The following is a 22,270-nucleotide window of genomic DNA, read 5'->3' as shown; positions in this document are numbered from 1 at the left end:
AAAAGAGGTGACTTTTATATTCCTGAAATCAAGTGAAACCATTTAGACAGGAACAACTATGTTTACTGAGCACACTAATAAATATTTCACACTGATGCTCACTTAAGCATCGTCCTGAAGTGCTGTCATCTTAAATAAGTTGTTTCATTGTTGTTCCCCGAAAATCTTCCTCAGAGATTTCATTCCTTAGGAACTTCAAGGGGAAATCCAAGGACAACTGACTTACACTGAAACGACATCCCTTTGCAGTAATAATTCAAGATCTACATAATGAATCCTTAATGAATCTTAAAGGAGTCCTTGATTATGATTTCACTTTTTTAAACTTTAGTTAGTGGGTAATGTTGCGGTTTGAACATAAACAACATATGCAAAGTGACACTCAAAAGTTCAATGCAACTACGACACTCAAAGTTCAATGCAAAGGGAGATATTTTCTTTTACAGAAATCTCCATTTAAAGACTACAACAAACGGCTGGTTGGGACTACAACAAGCTTCTTCCTGGGTTGTTGACATCAAAAACCACAAAATTTACATAAACCATGGCCCCAGAAACAGTTCAGAACCATTCAGAAACATCCAGATGGATTCTATAAGTTTGATTCTTTCTGAGTCTCTCCATCAGTGTCCGACTCTGGTTTGAACTATGTAAAACTGAACACCTGTTACAGACAATCATCATTTTGGCTGCGTGAGATTCTCCTGCTTTGATGTTGTTGAGCAAGTGAAGCATGAGCCATTAAAGCTCCGCCCTTTTCTGGAAAGGGGGCCGGGAGAAGCAGCTCATTTGCATTTAAAGGGACACACACAAAAACAGCGTGTTTTTACTTACCCAAAGAGGGGCAAATTTGACAAGCTATAATAAATGAACTGGGGTATTTTGGGCTGAAACTTCAGACACATTTGTGGGGACACCAGAGACTTATATTACACCTTGGGAAAAGGGGCATAATAGATCCCCTTTAAAGAATTTTTTTTTTTTTTTGACATTTCTAGAGTTTGAACAATTGTTTTCTACACGTGCAACCTTTCCTCGCTGTCCATGAAGGAAAGACAATGGCGTTACTGGAATTTTGTGTTTATTTCTTAAAAAGACAAAACAGTTGTAGAATATGAACATTTATGCACAGAGACAGAGATGGAGAGGGAAATCACTGGAACACAACTGTGTCCAACATTGCTGCGAGGCACTGCACAATATTGGATGTCATAAGAACATCCACATGCTCTTCCAAATGCCGTTTGGGATCCTACAGAGAGAAAGAGAATAGCAGACATGTGATCCACGAAGTCCTGTAAACCTCTGAGACTACAAAAAGATGTCAAACACACTTATGTTTCGAGCTGCTGCCGCTGGCGAGTATTTGCCAAATCACCTATGGTTTTTACAGTAATTACTAGGGCTGGGCATTGACACAAATTTCACAATTTGATTAGAGTCACAAGCTTGTGATTCAATATCAATAAACTGGGGACTATCAGGTACAGTACATGGCAAAATTCCTCAAGGGAAAAAAAAAAAAAAAAAAAAAATTCTCTCAACTAAAGGTACCCGCAAAAGATAATCAGGCCGATTTTAGGCCCAATTCTCCCCTTCCAATCCTAGGTAAAGTCCCGATTATCTTGATGGTTCTACAGATTATCTTATCTGATTTTTCTGTGGTGTGAGGTATGTTAGTGATTGAATCTGCTTGGAAGAACATCAGGGCGCACAGATCTCAAATCGTAAATATCCAACATGTTGAATATTTTTACAATCAAAAATGCTGTTGTGTGTGTGAGGGGAACCGTGAGGACACACACACACACATTCTGGAATGAAACTATGCAAAATTAGAAAGTGAGCTGACGGAAGCATAAAGAATTTTCGGACCCACTTTATATTAAGTGGTCTTAACTACTATGTACTTACATTTAAATTAATAATTTGATACAATGCACTTATTGTGTACATACATGTTTTTACATTGTACTTATATTTTAAAAACACCTGCATGTAATTACATCTGTAATTAATTTCTGTAATTACATTCATAATTACACTGTTGACCCATCCCTTAACCCTTACCCCTACCCTTAAACCTACCCATACCACCAAACCTGTCCTTAACCTTACCCGTACCCCACCTCAATAGCAGCAAAAGTGTTTTGCAATTCAATATGAACCCAATAAGTACATTGTACTTATTTTTTGATGTAAGTACATAGTAGTTAAGGCCACTTAATATAAAGTGGGACCGAATTTTCTGTAAAAAGCAGTGCAAACTCCATTATCCCCATTTCTTCTTGCCTTTCGTCTGCCATGTTTGTTTACTCTAAAGTCACGTTTGACCACAAGAGATTTTGCGAGATTTCCTGTGTTTACAGTCAGGACTCTGGTTGTTTGTAAATGGAATCTGTTAGTGTGTGATGTGCTGTCTTGGTCACGTCGCAGAACTCCACACATTTTTAGGAACAAAACTGTTAAATCTGTGATTATTTTATCGTCATCTTTGTGGTCCTTTAGTGCTATACACGAACTATAACTATACAGGGAACCTCAGTTGGTACATTACTATAATATTAGTTAAAATTAACTTATTTGTAGGCGACTTACATTTAAATTGCACATAAAAGAAGTTTCTTATAATATTAACATTATAAAAATACATTATTTTTCTTTCCTTTTTTATCTGATCATTTGAATGATAGCTGTTATAAAAGCATGATGGATTTATTGAAAAATACATTAAATAATGAAGAACAAGTTAAGTAAAAATAGCTGAGTAATGGTTTTTCTGAGATAAATGTAATAAGGTGACATTGTTAATAAGCTTGATTTATAGTTGATCATGATACAGATTTCAGTAAGTGGTACTGTATCTTTCAACATCCCTTCTGATGTTCATTCATATTTATTTCATGCTGTAACTAGTCGTAAAGCAAAAGAGAACATCAGTTCATATGCCGCTTCGCTTGAACTGAGGCACTACTAGGGCTGCACGATATATCGCATGAGATTGTCACGCGCATTTCGTCAGTAAAGCCGGTTCCCTGATTACGCTAAATCGCCATCACCTGCTTTCAAATGGAGCGGAATTTAATAGACAGAGCCGTAGATCACGGAAAAGCCACGCAATATCGCGTTCATTATCGAAGGCGATTCATCTGCGATATGAACGCGATATTGCGTGGCTTTTCAGTGATCTACGGCTCTGTCTATTAAATGCCGCTGTCACGTCACATTAAAGAGCACCAAAATGTTATTTATTGTTTGAATTTCGTAAAAAAGATTGACAGAATTTGAAAGCTAATTCTTTATTTCTTATCAGAAGTAACAAAGCTTATTGTGATTTACTGGATGGGAGGCGCGCTACAAAGCTTTGTTCATTCAATAACTAAAAAATAATTTAAGAATCGATATTTGCCTTTCAAAATGACAATTGATTAAAATCGGGAAATCTATATTTTTAACCTAGCCCTAGTAAATATAGTGACAAACCACCAACAATATAAAGAAAGAAACAAACAAAAAAAAAAACTAATAACCTGTTTTCCAACGTTCTTAATGGCAAGCTGCTCAGGAGTCATCTTGTCTTCTTCCTCTACAGCCTGAAGGGGGAAAAAAAAAAAAATGTAAATCAAACATACTTCACAAAAACATCTGCTACAGGCTAGAATGAAAAGCAAAGCTCAGTTTCAGCTAGCCATTTAACGTTTCAGACTTGAGAGTAAGACACCCATGTCCCTGTGCATTTTTTCACCTTATTGTAGTTCTTGGCCAGCTCGAGCATCTCCTTGACGATGGTCTCGTTCAGTTTGCAGTGTTCACTGTAATCCTGAAGGGTCAGACCCTCCATCCAGCTTTTCTTATGGAGGTTGAGTAACATCTGAACACATAAACATACACTATGACTGTCCAATTTAACAAATGAACAAAAAGCATGTTAAAACATCTACAAGTTCAAACCTTCTGTTCCAATTCATTTTTCCTGTAGTTGATTGTAATGGAGTAATAATGTCTGTTGAGCCCATGAATCAACGCCTGCACAAGAGAAATGTCTTTTAATAAAATTATACATTAAAAGTAATAATACATTTTATTTAGATAAATAAAATAAAATAATAAATGCAAAAAAAAAATATATTTTTTTTTTTGTTGGGCGGGGTTAGAGGTAAAGACAGATATATTAAAAAATGTTACCTGAATAGAAGGCTTGTTGAGGTGTCCCAGGTTAGAAGTGGTTTGACGTGGCTCATGACCCAGTACCATCATATTGGCATTTATTAGCCTGAAAGCATCAATCACAACCTGGAGGAGGAAAAAAAAAATGGTGGTTTCAGATTCTTGCACAAATAGTTTATATGTAAAAAATATGAATTTTTAGTTTTAATGCATTATGGGAGATGCAAACTACAAAGTAACCAGTAAATAAAATCTGATCTAATCCAAAGGACAGAAAAAGACACATTTACAGTAAGAGCGCAGGCTTTGAAACAATAGCTAATGCTTTGCGCTGTCACATCACATATGCGATGATAGCGCACCTGAGCTCACGCACAGGTCAAGCCTGCCCACATGAACACTATGTGGAGCAGAGCAACTGTCACACTCAGAACATCACAGCCATGTACACACATATACACGTAATGGAGGAGAGGTGACAGACGATTCATGGTGGTGACTATATAAACCTCTTTTCCACCATCAAGACAAGAATGGTTCTTATTGCAAAACCATGTCATTCTGGGCCAGTGTTTTTCCACTGTTGTTCTAAAAATTCAGGATTAGACTGTATGGTACATTGGTGGCAGAAGAGTTGGTGACAGCTTGATACTGTAAAAGTGTGCAATGGAGGATGATTACATTAGATAGAAGGGTAAAAGTTCCCAGACTGGCTACAAAGGACTTTTATTGACAATAGTATATGAGTAATATACTGATTTAAGAGTTTTAATGAGGTACCTTGTTGATGGAAAAGGCATGAAAAATACTACTACTGTACTATACTAGAAAACCATAATCTTGTTGCTACAAGCATAGGTTGGGCACAGTTAGCACACAGTTTGTTATTGTATCGTGCCAAACCACAATTTATCATTTTTCATAAATACCTAAATAAAAAAGGTGTGGATGAAAGCCGTTGGAGCAATTGCTAATGAGAGACGAGCGCAACACATGGATTACGAGCAGCGGAGCTTTTATTATGCCACAGTCGCCACTTCCGCATCTTCCGGTCAAGTGTATGTGGGGTAACACAGTGCCGTTTTATCATATTAGACACAATACTGTACAAAAGTCTTAGGCACGTCAGTATTTTCACCCCCCAAAAAAGGTTTTAAGCCAGTTATTTATATCTTTTGCTGTAGTGTGTCAGCAGGAAATATTTGTTCACATTTCTAAACATTGATTTTGCCATTAATTGTAATAATCCAGTGAGATTTTTGAATACACAATAAGACTGATAACAGCCGGTGCTCCACATGGAGATCAGAGCTCACCATCATCAAATCCGTCTGTGATTGCATGAAGAAACAGATGAAACTGAGACAAACTAAATCCGAACTAAATGCTCACCTGTCTAATAAAACACATAATATATGAAAGCATCTTTGGCGTTTCCATGGATTCTATAAAATAAAACCTGGAAACCGATGGTAACGCAGATATGTTGTCATTGATAGGCGACGCACGGACACGGTCTAAATCCTTGTTAAAATTGCTTATTTCTCAAGTCAACAAACTATAAAACATTGTGGTTATTGGATATATTAATAAAAAATCTTACATATTGTGCCTTTAAGTAGAGATGCAATGCTATAAAGCATTCACAAAGGTATACAAAGGAAATAAAGTGGACTAGTGAAGTAAAATAAAAAAATAAAAAAGAGAAGAGAAGAAAAGAGTGATAAATTATATTGAAAGTAGAGGAAAAAAATTCTCCTTTTGGTTTAGATAAGTGATGTTTTTATATTCTGAATGTATAAATATATCCTAATTTACATTTATATATAATAAAATATTAGCCTGGTAATACCAGACTCTGCTACTTCACTTTGCTTCGTAGACAGAGTCTGGAATGGCATAATAGAGAAGTGTTTTCTCTCTCGCTAGGGGACGCTTGTCTGAAGTTTAAAATCATTGGTTACCCGTAAGCCAATCAGATACGTTTAGTTATGACGTATGTTATCCGCCTGTACAGCCGCATCGAAGCACAGACATCATGCATCGAACTCAAATCTATGATTGAACTTCCACTGTAAACCTGTTGTAAACACATGATAATGTGAGCGAAATACCGGAGTGAACATGGCTGTAAACGACTTTTGCAGATTATGCGAAGTTAATGCATCCCGAAGTTTGCATCCCATGTCTCGTTTCCCATTTCCGCGGTCGTTTCGGTTTTCGATTTCTCTAACCTACAATGTAAAACTCGGCGCTTAGCATCTACGTCACGGCTCTCAGCCCGCCCTCTGTTCGTTGATTGGCCCGGCTGTTTCCAGACCGGTGGCAAACACAAAGCTCTGACGCTGTATCAGACTGAGTACAGAAGCGAAATGAAATTGAGCGGAAGTAGGAAGTCTGACGTAGTCAGGCTAATAAAATATAACCTTTTTAGAGAAATATAACCTTATATTCAAGATTTATAAATACAAATATTACCAGTATGACTCTTCTAAGGAAGAGGATTAGGGCCAAGCAATAATAAAAAAATAAAACCATCTCGAGATTAAAGTTGTTAAATTTCAAGAAAAAACTCGTTAAATTGAGAAAAAGTCGAGATAAAATGTTGAGAATAAACTCATTAAATTACGAGAAAATGTTCTTATAAGTTAACGAATTTGTTCTGGTAATTGAACAACTTTTTTCTCATATTTTAATGAATTTGTTCTCGTAATTTAACGAATTTGTTCTCGTAATTTAATGACTTTTTTTTCATAATTTAATGAGTTTATTCTCAACATTTTATCTCGACTATTTTCTTGAAATTTAATGACATTTTTCTCATAATTTAACGAATTTGTTCTCATAATTTAATGACTTTTTTCTCGTAATTTAATGACTTTATTCTCAACATTTTATCTCGACTTTTTTCTCTAAATTTTACAACTTTAAACTCGAGATGGTTATTTTTTTTTTTTTATTATTGCTTGGCCCTAATCCTCTTCCGTACTCTTCATATACATATAAAACAAATATTAAACATTTACTTTATTGATCTATTAATACTTTTTTTTTTTTTTTTTTTTTTTTAATCTGAAAAAAAAAAAAAAAAAAAATGCTTGAAAATGTTTAGTAAATAAAGAAATTGAATACTGGTCATCCTAAACAGTTTTTCATATTTTTAACAAAATATAGAATCGTATAATAAAATGTTGTGATGCATTACATTGTATTAATTATGTTATCAAAGCCTATTTCCAAAATTAAAGTGAATCTGGAGATGTGGATAGGTTTTTACAGAATAAAAGGACCAGCAACATAAGACCATACAATTATAAAAGTATAATAATAGTAATAATAAAGACTAAATAAAAGTTGTATTAAAGCTTTTAGAACTACAAAAACTGACTCATTACATCATACCTTGTTGCAGTTTGAGATATTTAATTAGGCTTTCTTAAATTAGGTCTTAGATACACACAACTCCAACTGATGCTACTGATCTTAAATAGTGTTATCAAGAACATAAAAGGTAATTAAAAGAAATAAGATAAAACATAAATAAAGCCTTGGACCAAATCACAGTGATGGGATCTTGGATAGAGTTTTTGTCTTGGACAAAAGAGTGTTAAGTAGGAGAAGGAAGCAGATTGTGTGGAAGAGTACACAAAGTAACGCCTCCTGAACCCTGGGGACTCGTTAGATCCTGACTGAACGAACTGGTGTAAAATCCTGCAGTGTCCCACATCTGTGCTGAGGGGGACGTTCCCTGCGCCGGGACGTGCACCGGTGTGAGTGTGTGATGCTCGGAGGGTGAATTATCATCAGGCACAGGAGAAAGACAGACAGACCATGTAGTGCTGACACCATGAAGATCTCACAAACCCTTTTTAAACCACTTGTACTGTGTTCACAGAGACGTGATGATACTCTGGAGGTGTGGAGCATGAATATTTTAAAACAGAAAAACAAGTGCAATGCAATGAAACCTTTCAGATAAAATACTAAAGCTAAAGTTAAAGTTCAGCTAAATGTTTAATTCCTGTCCGCCCTCCACCATTCAAATATATCAAGTAAAAATAATTGGTCAATTTGACTGTGTTTGCACATAAATAATAAATTTTAATAGATCTATAACAACAATTTAAGCATCATAAAGAATGTACTATATCGTTATGAGAGAAATCTTTTATGCTCACCAAGGCTGAATTTATTTAATTAAAAACGCAGTAAAAACACATATATATATATATATATATATATATATATATATATATATATATATATATATATATATATATATTAAAATAATCTAAAAGATATAGGGGGAAAAATATATATATATATATATATATATATATATATATATATATATATATATATATATATATATATATATATATTTTCATACAAATATATAAACTAGATATATTGAAAATTACAATTTAAAATAACCGTTTTCTATTTTAATATACTTAAAATTGTATTTTATTCCTGCAATGTCAAAGCTGAATTTTCAGCATCATTACTCCAGTCTTTAGTGTCACATGATTCTTATGAAATCATTCTAATGTGTTGATTTGCTGCTCAAGAAACATTTATTATTATTATTATTATTATTATTATTATTATTATTATTATTATTAAGCTGTGTTACTTAAAGGTGCCATAGAATTGAAAATTGAATTTACCTTGGCATAGTTAAATAACAAGAGTTCAGTACATGGAAATGACATACAGTGAGTCTCAAACTCCATTGTTTCCTCCTTATGTAAATCTCATTTGTTTAAAAGACCTCTGAAGAACAGGCGAATCTCAACATAACACCAACTGTGATGCAACAGTCGGGATCATTAATATGTACGCCCCAAATTTTGCATATGCCAGCCCATAGAGACAGAGCGCATTTAGTATAATCTGAAGACCACGCCCACCAGAGGGGGAAAACAATCCAACCTGTCTCCATTCGACTTTGTATTGCGTGAGGCTGCCTCCTTGTCATTTCTGACTTATTACAAAAAAACAGAACAATGTCTAAAAGCTGCTATGGTGACAAGGTGTACAGACATTGTTCTATTTTTTGTTTTAAGCCAGAAATGACAAAGAGGCAGCCTCACGCTATATAATGTCAATGGAGACAGTTGGATTGTTTCCCCCCCCAATGGGCATGGTTTTCAGATTATGACGTGTGTCGCTCTGTCTCTATGTTCAAAGCATTAGACAAGCCAGTATTAACGTCTGGATCTGTGCACAGCTGAATTATCAGACTAGGTAAGAAAGCAAGGACAATAGTGAAAAATGGCAGATGGAGCAATAATAACTGACATGACCCATGATATCATGATATTTTTAGTGATATTTGTAAATTGTCTTTCTAAATGTTTCGTTAACATGTTGCTAATGTACTGTTAAATGTGGTTAAAGTTACCATCGTTTCTTACTGTATTCACGGAGACAAGAGCCATGTCGTTATTTTCATTATTAAAGTCTTAATTCAGTGTATAATATAGTGTATAATTCATAAATAACTTCATTCTTTATAAAACTCTCCAACAGTGTAGCATTAGCCGTTAGCCACGGAGCATAGCCTCAAACTCATTCAGAATCAAATGTAAACATCCAAATAAATACTATACTTACAAAATCAGGTATGCTGCATGACAAACACTTTGTAAAGATCCATTTTGAGGGTTATATTAGCTGTGTGAACTTTGTTTATGCAATGTATTATAGAGTCGCGAGCTCGGGGGCGGGGAGCGCAAACATTTATAGGGAAGCACGCTGAATCGGCGCATATTTAATGATGCCCCAAAATAGGCAGTTAAAAAAAAATGAAAAAAAAAAAAAAATCTATGGGGTATTTTGAGCTGAAACTTCACAGACACATTCAGGGGACACCTCAGACTTATATTAGATCTTGTGAAAAAGCGTTCTAGGGCACCTTTAATATTTTTTTGTGAAAACCATGATACAATTTGTCGTCATAATTCTTTGATGAATAGAACGGAAGAACAGAATTTATTTGCAATAGAAATCTTTTGTAACATTTAATATATTTCTATATGCATCTTATTGCTGGTTAGCCTTAAAAAAAATGTTTACATCCACAAACTGAACAATATCTGCATTGCATGTTCATTTTCTGTCTCTCTTTTTCATCATTTATTAATGCCCCCTTCCTCTTCTTATAATACCATCTCCTCTTCCTGTCCCCATCCCCCTACACAGGAGTGATGGGAGAGATGGAGCCCTCACACTATCTCACATGGTTCAGAGTGTTAATAGAGCTCACAGCGGCAAGCAGACAAGAAAAATCACAGACATCCAGGCACTCTCACACTCTGACAGGAAGTGTGAGCACATGTTCACATATACAGAAGAAAAGAAGAATCTCTGCAAAATGTGTGTGTGAAGCGGTAACATCTGTAAGTGTGTGTTTAAAGGAATAGGAGACCAAAAAATTAAAACACTTCTAGATAATGACAAATTCTTTGAAAACGAGTGTTGCGTATGTTTAAGGACCGCTACCTTTCCCTTGACGCTCTGGATGGGATCGACCACCACGGCAACAGCGCGTTCCGACAGTGCCTCAAAACTCTGCTGTGTGTTAATGTCCACACCCGACAACCAGCAGCCAAAACCAGGGTGACTGTGGTACCAGCCCACCACCATCTCAGGCCTACACAGAGATTGCAAACCCTCGTTATCTGACATACAGTTTTATATCAGAACAGGTTTTCATCTTCACTCAGATTCTCTCACCTTCCCGTCTGCTTTAACATATCCAACATCTTGGCTTGAAAAACAGGGTCCACGGCCTCAACGCTCACACCCTGTCAACACAACAACCAGTCGGAATCACTCTAGGATCACAGGTAAACACTATGGACTGTAAAACACACTAAAGCTTGCTGTCAAATACAATGATTCAAATGTGACATCTTTAGAAATAAAATAGTAATCAGAGTATCTGCAGGGTCTTTAAAATCAAATTTAAAGGTTCTTTAAAGTATTAGTCCACTTTCAAATGAAAATTTCCTGATAATTTACTCACCCCCATGTCATCCAAGATGTCCATGTCCTTCTTTCTTCAGTCGAAAAGAAATTAAGGTTTTTGATGAAAACATTCCAGGATTATTCTCCTTATATCGGTCTTCAATGGCCTCCAAACAGTTGAAGGTCAAAATTACAGTTTCAGTGCAGCTTCAAAGGGCTTTAAAGATACCGAGACGAGGAATAATGGGTCTTATCTAGTGAAACGATCAGTCATTTTCGAAAAAAAAAAAAAAATTTTAAAATGTATATGCTTTATAAATACAAATGAAGTGATTCCGCCAGACCACACTTCCGTATTCTTCAAAAAGCTTACGCAGTATGTCCTGCACTAGTGTTTCTCAACGGGGGCGTTCAGAGAACAACGGGGGCGTTGGAAGCAAGATTTTTGAAAGGGGGGTGTTCAGGTGTTCTTGGGGGGCGTTCACGAGTTTACATCAAAGATCCAGGCAAGATTAAACTTGTAATTACTTGCAAAAGAATTGCCTACTACGCCTTCCGTATTCAAGTTACGGAAAAAACGGAACTGGCGCTGTGTTCGTTCCGTTAGTAGAATAGGGAAGGTGTAGGACATACAGCGTAAGCTTTTTGAAGAATACAGAAGTGCGGTCTGGCAGAAGCACTTGCAAGGCAATCATTTGTGTTTATAAAGCATATACATTTTAATTTTTTTTTTAGAAAATGACCTATCGTTTCGCCAGATAAGACCCTTATACCTCATCTGGTATCGTTGAAAGCTCTTTGAAACTGTTTGGGGCCAATTGAAGTCCACTATAAGGAGAATAATCCTGGAATGTTTTCATCAAAAACCTTAATGTCTTTTTGACTGAAGAAAGAAGGACATGGACATCATTGATGACATGGGAGTGAGTAAATTATCAGGAAATTTTAATTTGAAAGTGGACTAATCCTTTAAGACCTGCACAAATTAAATTAATACCATATTGGCAGGATATAGCAAAATCTATTGTAACATCCAAACCATAAAATTACTGTAAAAATGACAATTTCTATATATATTTATAGTGGATATATATATTTATAGTGGATATATATATATATATATATATATATATATATATATATATATATATATATATATATATATATATATATATATATATATATATATATATATATTCCTATTTGTTTCAATTTTTAGAATGTACTTTAAGCTGAATGAAAACGCAATATAACTCTCTGACAGTAGGTGGCATTAATGGAACAGCAGAAATATAACAGTTACCCTGATGCTTTTTTAGAAATACAAGTTTGCAGGTATGAGATAAAGACTATGATCTATTCTTATGATCTATTCTTTATGAATTATGACAGTGTGTACCTTAGACACACTGTCATAATTCATAAAGAATAGATCATAAGCAATCGCTTGGCATAAATGTGTGGTGCTGCTCATTAATTGCTAACTGCTCTGAAACCATAAGCCTGTAGAACATGCAGCAGTGTTACGTTTTTACTTTGAAACTTGCATTGCTCACAATTAAATCATAGCCTTTTGAAGTTTAATAATCACATTATTGTGATTCCCGTTTTTCTTTCCTGAAATTTAAGACCTCTGGAAATGAAAATGAAGACTTTCTTATACCCTTTAAGATATTTAATTGGCCTTAAATTTGAAACTGAATTTAAAACTTTTTAAGGACCTGCGGTGACCCTGATAGAGTATACCAGGATATCAAGTTGTTGGGGAAATTTTCACTCACCGTTCCTGACTGCGGCATGGCAAACACGTCAATTACACGTACAGTGTAATCATCCACAAACTCTCCCAGCATCAGACCCATGACTTCCATGGGCACACCAGCACGGCCATGTTTCAACATCTACACACAAACAAACAGATGGAATCAAAGAGGTAAAATAATAATGGTGGTTCTTCTCTTAAATGGGTTATGACATGAGAACTCAAATTTGCCTTGATCTTTTGACACATAAAAGGTCTTTGTACCATTAAAACATCCTGCAAGTTTCATAGCTTAAAGGGTTAGTTCACTCAGAAATGAAAATTCTGTCATTAATTACTCGCCCTCATGTCGTTCCAAACCGGTAAGACCTTTGTTCATCTTCAGAACACAAATTTAGATATTTTTGATGAAATCCAAGAGGTATCTGACTCGTCCATAGACAGCAATATAATCACCACTGTCAAGGTCCAGAAAGGTAGAGAAGATTGCTGTCTTTGGACGCGTCATATAGCTCTCGAATTTCATCAAAAATATCTTAATTTGTGTTCTGAAGATGAACAAAGGTCTTATGGGTGTGGAACAACATGAAGGTGAGTAATTAACCTTTAAATGCATACCTCGGGTCTTTAGTGACCCGGGACATCATTCACTACCCTCCTCCTCATTCATTTTTTAAAGGTAGACATCAACCTTCTTAGTATTCCTCAATCAATTCATTATAATGAATATAACAAGAAAAAAAAAATCATAAAATTATAAAAGAATGCCTATTTTTATATTCATTTTCTGTAAAAAATTGTATAGGGTCGCTAATGACCCGAGGTGTGTATGAGTGTAGCTATATTTTTTTCTTCACAATAATTGAATCTTAGATGATGGAATAATTGCAATTCACCTTTATTCCACAAGGTCGCAATGTCTGATACACAATGCTGAAGTGACGACTCTTTCACACAGAAAACGAAATAATATGAAAAACATGAAATGGCTCAGCGATTTACTGCAGAGCAAGTATGAACGCAATCAAATATGACTGTAACTATTATTGGATGGATCTGGTGAAGCTGTTAGCGATGGAAATATTGATTTTGAAGATGTTGAAAATTATATAGTTTATAGTTATATAGTTTTGAGAATACGTTTGAGATCGCGAATGGGCTCATATTCGTGACCTCAAACATAAACCTAGCCTATTATTTGCTGAATTTACTGGGAAATGAGCTCTGACGAGGACAGTGGTGATGGCATAAAACATCTGCTCAAACTGAGCCCTTTCAAGCTCCAAAAGGTAACAAAATATGATTTATTTTATTCTTCTGTAATTGTTACTCTAATATCAGAGGAGTTTTATATTATCACGACAGGTAGCGATCCTTCCGTGTTAGATATAGATCCGGGTCGATTAAGACCCGAATATGTAAGAATGATTGGCGAAACAGTCATGCATTTAAGTGTTAATGACAGAATTCTCATTTTTGGGACTAACCATTTAAAACATATTCCACATCATAAAGTATTTATTTAATCAAGCTTCAAAAATATTATTTAGATATAGCGGGATCTGTGACGTCACATGGGCAAATACATTTGCATATGACTTCCTTCATCAATGAACAGTTGTTACATCAGCCAATCATAAGAGAGGCCATTTACTGAAAGGCTTTCAAGGAGCCACCCCCCTAAAAACAGATAATTTCAGACAGAGGTTCAGACTTAGGGTTGAAAATAATCATTTTTCTGCATATATATTTGTTTTTTTGGGGGGGGCATTAACTTTATTAACATTTTAAGTCAACCTTAAGGAACATATTAAAATAAAAATAAAAATCCATGTCATAACCCTTTTAATGCTAGTGCTCCCAAATATGGAAAATCAAATTGGTATTGACCAATCATAGCATTAAAATTATGTTAGTGGACTCAAATTAGTCAAATCATACACCCCAATTGCAACATACAATGTATTTTCCGTGATGACAGAACCAAAACCAGGAGAAATTAACCACCTACAGTTACACTGTTTTTTAAACAGCACGAGAACAGCTATGAAAGAGAACATGTGTGAGAGAGGAACTGTGTGTATCCTGACCTTCAGCAGGGCGAGGGAGGAGATGTACACCTGTTCAGCTGTGTCCACAGCGGGGGCATCTGTGGGAGGACCCTGCAGAAAACACACACAGTTACACTTCAGTCCAAGGGAGTCAAATCTCTTTCGCAAGACACTGCTCATATATGTGGCAAGCCGATTTGACATTTAACCATCCCCAGGTAGCTATTTTTTTTTTTTAAAGGTGCCCTAGAATTAAAAATTGAATTTATCTTGGCATAGTCAAATAACAAGAGTTCAGTACATGGAAATCACATACAATGAGTCTCAAACTCCATTGTTTCCTCCTTATATAAATCTAATTTGTTTAAAAGACCTCAGAAGAACAGGCGAATCTCGACATAACACCGACTGTTACGTAACAGTCAGGATCATTAATATGTACGCCCCCTAGGGCTGGGCGATGTATCGAATGCTTTTGTCACGCGCATTTCTTCAGTAAAGCCGGTTCCCTGATTACCGCTAAATCGCCATCACCTGCTTTCAAATGGAGCGGCATTTAATAGACAAGAGCCGTAGATCACTGATAAGCCACGCAATATCGCGTTCAATATCGATATGTATCGCCGTCAATATTGAACGCGATATTGCGTGGCTTATCAGTGATCTACGGCTCTGTCTATTAAACGCCGCTCCATTTGAAAGCAGGTGATGGCGATTTAGCGGTAATCAGGGAACCGGCTTTACTGAAGAAATGCGCGTGACAAAAGCATTTGATACATCGCCCAGCCCTAACGCCCCCAATATTTGCATATGCCAGCCCATGATCGAGGCATTACACAAGGGCAGAACATCTGGATCTGTGCACAGCTGAATCATCAGACTAGGTAAGCAAGCAAGGATACAATATTCATGGAGACAAGAGCCGTCGCTATTTTCATTTTTAAACACTTGCAGTCTGTATAATGCACAAACACAACTTCATTCTTTATAAATCTCTCCAACAGTGTAGCATTAGCCGTTAGCCACAGAGCACTATCAAACTCATTCAGAATCAAATGTAAACAATATAACAGTATACAATACTCACATAATCCGACGCATGCATGCAGTATGCATGACGAACACTTTGTAAAGATCCATTTTGAGGGTTATATTAGCTGTGTGAACTTTGTTTATGCACTGTTTAAGGCAAGCGCGAGCTCCAGGAGCGGAGAGCGCGTGATTTAAAGGGACCGCAACCTGAATCGGCGCATTTCTAATTATGCCCCAAAATAGGCAGTTAAAAAAATTTATTAAAAAAAGACACATTCACAGACACATTCAGGGGACAACCTTAGACTTATATTACATCTTATAAAAAAACATTCGATGGCACCTTTAAATTAACAATTCAATTTACACAAGAAAAAAAATGTGAATTCTTGATATCAAAAATTACATACTTACAAAATATGATTTTGCTAACAAAAATTTGTATTTAAACTATTAAAAACTTAATTCTGCTTTTAAAAACTTAAAATGAATTTTCACTAGTTAAATATTCCTATGATCTGCCATTCAAATACAATTACAGATATTTACTTGTAAAAATCCCATAGCTGATATCAAGAATTAACATTTGAACTAATGAAAACTGGATTGTTTTTGATGTCAACAAATTTACTATGAATGATTAAAAGTCAAAAAGGCTTGCCATAAATATCAGCCCTCGATGAAACATGAGTTTAATGCTAGTTAATGGATCATCCGACCTACACTGGATCTTTTTACATCTAATACTAACATCCGCCTCAGAAAGTGCAAAATACACATGCAATCATGGTGATAAATTACCTTTTCAAGCTCGGTACAGATTTAAAAGATCTATCTTTGGTATATGTGACATCAAAACGCAGTAAAACATTAATGCAAGTAATCACAAAATCAGATACTCTAACCTTGACACATTTGAGGTGGATGTTAATACCTGGTGTCAACAGAGTCATTAATTAGTCAGCTTTTTAACATGGTTTCTTCAAAACATCTACGAATATTGTGAGAAGAATGTGACTAGCAGATCTTAAAGACTGAGAAATGTGATAGTAATAAATGTATTAAATCTGTAAACAAATGTAACAAGTGTAATAAAATTAATACTGGCAATAAAAAGATGCATTAATGTTTTTTTATTTTTTATTTGGGAGTGATTTTGGAGATATATGATATATAACAAAGCTGCTTGTTTCCAAACCATTTTTTATTAACAGAAACAGGGAGTGTATAAATATATATATATATATATATATATATATATATATATATATATATATATATATATATATATATATATATATATATATATATATATATTCTGTGAAATCTATCCATCAGCTTGGGAAACATCATTTAGAGGTTAAGTGACCCTTGTGTAATTTTCATGTACACATTTATGTACCTCAATTATCATCAAATACACACACAGACCATATGGATATATGTGAACACCAAACAGCCAATCAGAGCGCACTAGGACTGAGAAAAGTCAATATGGAACTGCACAAATCCAATCAACACTGTCCAAAATCCAATCAATCCTTTATGAAATATTACATTTTAAACATTAAGCATGTGCAGCTGTAGACGGAAATAAGAGTATGAAACCAGCACGATTGAAAAAAAAGGAATCATGGGTGTTTTTCCCCCCCTCTCGCTCTCTTCCGTGATGGAGTGGGGTGTGAATCAGAGGGAGGCAGCCTGTTACTGGAAGTGTTAATTGGCAGAGAGAGCTGAGAGACGTCTTTCTACCCATCATGCACAGGCCTTGAGAAAAACCACATGAGGACACTCTCAGAATACCAACACCCTCCTCAATAACACCACCCAAAAAAGCATCCCATTTGTGCACCTGCTTACCACCTGACACATCTATGCTCACATGAAGTTCCTTGGAAATCTCAAGCATTTCCACTAACATCTGCGCACCAGCTTACACCAGATAAGACTAGGTTAAAAAAGCTTAGGTTGGTTTTCAGATTGTTGTTTGTCAGCATGAGATAGTGTTTAATTATATACACAACCGTTCAGAAGCTTGAGGTCAGTATGATTTTTTTTTTATGTTTTTTAAAAAAAGGAGTCTCAACAAGACTGCATTTATTTGATGAAAAACACAGTAAAACAGTAATATTGTGAAATATTACAATTCAAAAGTTTTCTCTTGTAATATATATATATTAAAATGTAATTTATTCCTGTGATGGTAACAATGAATTTTCAGCAGCCATTACTCCAGTCTTCAGTGTCACATGAGCCTTCATAAATCATTCTAATATGCTGATTTACTGGGAAAAAAAAACATTTCTATCAATGTTAAAAACAGTATTTTTGTGGAAACTGCGATACATGTTTTTCAGGTAAGTTTCATGAATAAAAAATTCAAAAGAACGGCATTTATTTGAAATAGAACTATGTAAAATTATAAATAAATGCTGTCACTTTTCATCTTCAATTTAATGCATCCTTGCTAAATAATATTATGAATTTCTTTAAAAAAGACTGCTATCACTTTACAATAAGGTTCCATTTGTTAAATACATTAGATAACATGAACTAACAATGCTTCTAAAGCATTTATTAGTTGTAATTTATTAATTTTAACATTTACTAATACATTTTAAAAATCAAAAGCTGTATCTTTTAATATTTAATGGACCTGAGATAACAGGAACTAACAATGAACAGCTGGATTTTTAGTAACATTTTATTAACAACAAAGATTACTAAAAACTGTAACAAATGTATTGCTCATTGTTAGTTCATGCTAGTTAACGCATTAACTAACATTAACTAATGGGACCATATTGTAAAGTGTGACCAAAATAATCTCACTGAGTCTAAACTTTTGCATGGTAGCGTTTTTAATTTCAGAGTATCTTCTATTGATTGAAAATTAGGCAGGGCATATCGAAGGGCTTGTTTTTAATTAAGTTTAACCTGATTTAGTCTTAAAATAAGACTTTTAAATTTAGATTTAACAGTTTTACATTTTGTAAGACCAATCACCTTAATTAAAATATTTTAATGGACATTTATCAATTTTAAATGCACACCAATAACATGACAGTCAGAGCAAGTGCATTATGGAGATAGTCAGTGATTATTTCCCACCGGTTTCTCACTGTGTTTGATGGCAGTTGTAGTAAACATCAGTGTTGATGTGGTGTGCGATGCAATCTTCAGCGTTCAGCTGTCTAATGACTGCAGGCTGCTGTCATTCACAGTAGATGCCATTCAAAACATCATGTTTATCAAATATATCTTAATAACAGAATAAATATTATTACCTGGCTGAGTCCCGGCATCCCCCCTCCAAGCCTCAAAAGCCGGTCCATTCCTTAGATCTAGACACATATAAAATTTGGTTTACAAGACTGTCAGTTTTACAGTTTTGTGTATATTATTTATTTATTTATATATATATATATATATATATATATATATATATATATATATATATATTACATACATATATATATATATATATATATATATATATATATATATATATATATATATATATATATGGGTTTCATGTGACGTCACTGTATTCTATCGCCGCCATATTTGGGACCGGTCACAGCTGCGCGCCCTGTTTAAGTCTATGGTGACAGCAGCTACAACTACCAGAGGAAGGCCAACGAAACGCTTTCAGAAGGTTCACAACAAGTTTATAATATATCTTGGATATGTGGTGCTGTTAGCCGTTTCAACAGTCGTCAGAACTACAAATTTATTTGATCCCAAAGTAGTTAGATCGGCAGAATTATTGGCTTCATTCAGAAGGGACCACACCACTGGCAGCCAAACAGCAATGCACAACATTAATAACTGCTGGGACTGTCATTTACGTAACATTATAACGAGGACACTATTGTAATAAAATGTTGTGAATTCTCTGTGTTGTTGTTTCAGCGTGTTGTTGTGGTAAGAGCGCGTCGACTGAGTTAAACATTGATTACATAACTTGTTCAAACTTCACTTGTGCATTCGCGTCATTTTGTACAGATAAAACTTATTAATTTTATTAAGTATAAATATCTGATTATTCTCATAAAGGATGTGTTTCGTTGAGGTAAATAACCCACAGAGCTGATGATCATCTATAGCTTCAGTGCGAGCGCTCAAAAAGACAAAACATTAATATGATTGGGACTGTCTTCTTCTTATACATGATATTATAATCGTATATACTTGTAAAATAACGTTGTGAATTATTTGGGCTTATTTGCTGTGTTTCAGAGTTTCAATGAGGTTACTTCAAGTTCATCTGTGCGTGATTTTGTGCAAATACTAGTTGTAATATTATTTTTATTTTGTATTAATATCTGGATTATTTTATATAGGATGTGTTCCGTTGATTAATTAAAAAGTTGAAAGTTAATTAACTTTCAGTTTATGGGTTTTTTTATTCTCTTCAGCTTCAGCGTGCGCAGCTCAAACAGCAATGATTAAGTCATTAAAATGTTTAACGTTACTACACAGTATTATTAAAACTTTAATATTTCTTTTAGAAAACGAATGCATTATTTTCATCAACACATAGTTTGATTAATAATAAGGATCATGAACAATAACAGATTTTTTTTTTGTATACAATAACATCAATAACAGATTCATTTTGATAACAGTATTATTTGAGCTGCGCGGACTGAATGAACACCCGTAAACTGAAGCGCTTGCTAGAAGGTTAATTAACTCAACAGGACACATCCTATGGTAATTCATATATATTTATACAAGCTATACATAAAATTACAACTTATATTTGCACAAAATCATGCACGCATGTACTTGAACTAAGTAATGTAGTCAGCTGGTGTCGTGAATTTGTTCATCCTGTAACACGCCGAAACACAGCAACTAGAATTCATAATATTTTCAAATAAATCAAATAAATTTGAAGTTCTGACGACTGTTGAAACGGCTAACAGCACCACATATCCAAGATCTATTATAAACTTGTTGTGAACCTTCTGAGAGCGTTTTGTTGGCCTTCCTCTGGTAGTTGTAGCTGCTGTCACCATAGACTTAAACAGGGCGCGCAGCTGTGACCGGTCCCAAATATGGCGGCGGGAATAGCGGAAGTGACGTCTTTGAAACCCATGTATATATATATATATATACACACACACACACACTAAAGGCTTTGGATATGGTTATGAATGCTGCTGAATCATGAATATTCACATTGTAGCTATTCAAAAACACCTACATATCATAAAGACTTTTTTAAACTGTAACTAATAAAATATTACTAGCTGTCAAGACCAAATATTAATATCAAAAAGCCTTTACTTGTGATATACACGTCAGACAGGATTTTAATTCACTGCCAGACCTGAACTGCTAACATGCTAAGCTATTTAGCATAGTGCTATTTACACAGGCACATGAAACTTATGAGCACATAAACGGGTAAACGACAATGTATAGACATATAATAGAGTGTAAAATAAGAAAAAATAACTTTGAATTTATTCGTGTATAACTTCATTTCACCTTTAAACAACTGTATGAAAGGCTAATGATGCTACAGAGGCTAAATACATCTCTAAACAACATACTAAGCGTTTATAATCACATAAACAGCCTGCCGCAGACTGCAATATTCCATAAACAACTATTTTATGATAGTAAATGTGAATTGTGTTTTACCTGTGCAAAGAGAGTGAGATAATGTCAGAATGCAAGCTGAGTTTCAGCCCGACTACAATGAATCAGCCAGAATTACCACCGTGAAACGTACCACAACAGAGTTATACAGGACAGGGAGATCGGATTTTCAAAATAAAAGTCTCTTAAACGTCTAAAAAGTCTCTTAAAAGTCTCTAAAAATGATTATCAGAATTTAGAGCTACATCGCACAAAATATAACATGATATCATATAATTCATTATATTGTATTTTTTGTATTAAATATGCTGAAGTATGTAGTTTTAGTGCTTTATATACTTTATCAGCATTTACTAGTTACCAATGGACGTTTCGTTTCGTTTCGTTTCTATTCTACTCTATTCTATTCTAATTGCAAATATGCCTCACTTCACAAACAAGGAAGATAATAAGCAAGTGTTTACTCTCGTTCATTGTTTTTTGCACTAACATATTTTCCCCTTTCATTTCCTCTTCTCCCTCCAGGCAATTTCGACACCTAGCCGGATTCAGTCTCCTGCTGCCCTGCACTCACAATTCTGCCTCCATCATCCCATCAGTGTGAGGTTCTCATGACCTCAGATGCTCAATACAGAGAATAACATCTGATAATTGTGTAACAAGAGAG

At 34.8% G+C, this 22,270-nt stretch overlaps 1 protein-coding gene across 1 annotated transcript; it reads right to left on the bottom strand.

Annotated features, from left to right (window-relative positions):
• Positions 1-1,064: 1,064 nt before the first annotated feature.
• On the bottom strand, positions 1,065-21,795 carry psmd14 (proteasome 26S subunit, non-ATPase 14). The gene is made up of 11 exons (XM_048172847.1): positions 21,646-21,795; positions 19,275-19,331; positions 14,995-15,066; positions 12,924-13,043; positions 10,909-10,979; positions 10,675-10,825; positions 4,186-4,293; positions 3,952-4,026; positions 3,746-3,871; positions 3,531-3,593; positions 1,065-1,252 (listed from the first exon to the last, which is right to left on the bottom strand). The coding sequence occupies exons 2-11, from the start codon at positions 19,320-19,322 to the stop codon at positions 1,154-1,156; spliced, it is 933 nt and encodes a 310-aa protein (XP_048028804.1). The 5' UTR covers positions 19,323-19,331; positions 21,646-21,795; the 3' UTR covers positions 1,065-1,153.
• Between the last annotated feature and the right edge of the window lie 475 nt (positions 21,796-22,270).

The sequence above is a fragment of the Megalobrama amblycephala genome, linkage group LG21, assembly GCF_018812025.1.
Source record: "Megalobrama amblycephala isolate DHTTF-2021 linkage group LG21, ASM1881202v1, whole genome shotgun sequence".
Classification (NCBI taxonomy): Eukaryota; Metazoa; Chordata; class Actinopteri; order Cypriniformes; family Xenocyprididae; genus Megalobrama; species Megalobrama amblycephala.
The sequence above is the reverse complement of the archived record's forward strand: the minus strand, read 5'-3'. Positions and strand labels throughout refer to the sequence as shown.

Coding starts and splice junctions, on each gene's coding strand:
- psmd14 (XM_048172847.1), bottom strand. CDS start 19,322: ATGGACCGGCTTTTGAGGCTTGGAGGGGGGATGCCGGGACTCAGCCAG. Junction 15,067..19,274: donor GGATGCCGGGACTCAGCCAG/GTAATAATATTT, acceptor TGTTTTCTGCAG/GGTCCTCCCACAGATGCCCC. Junction 10,826..10,908: donor ATGTTAAAGCAGACGGGAAG/GTGAGAGAATCT, acceptor ATCTCTGTGTAG/GCCTGAGATGGTGGTGGGCT.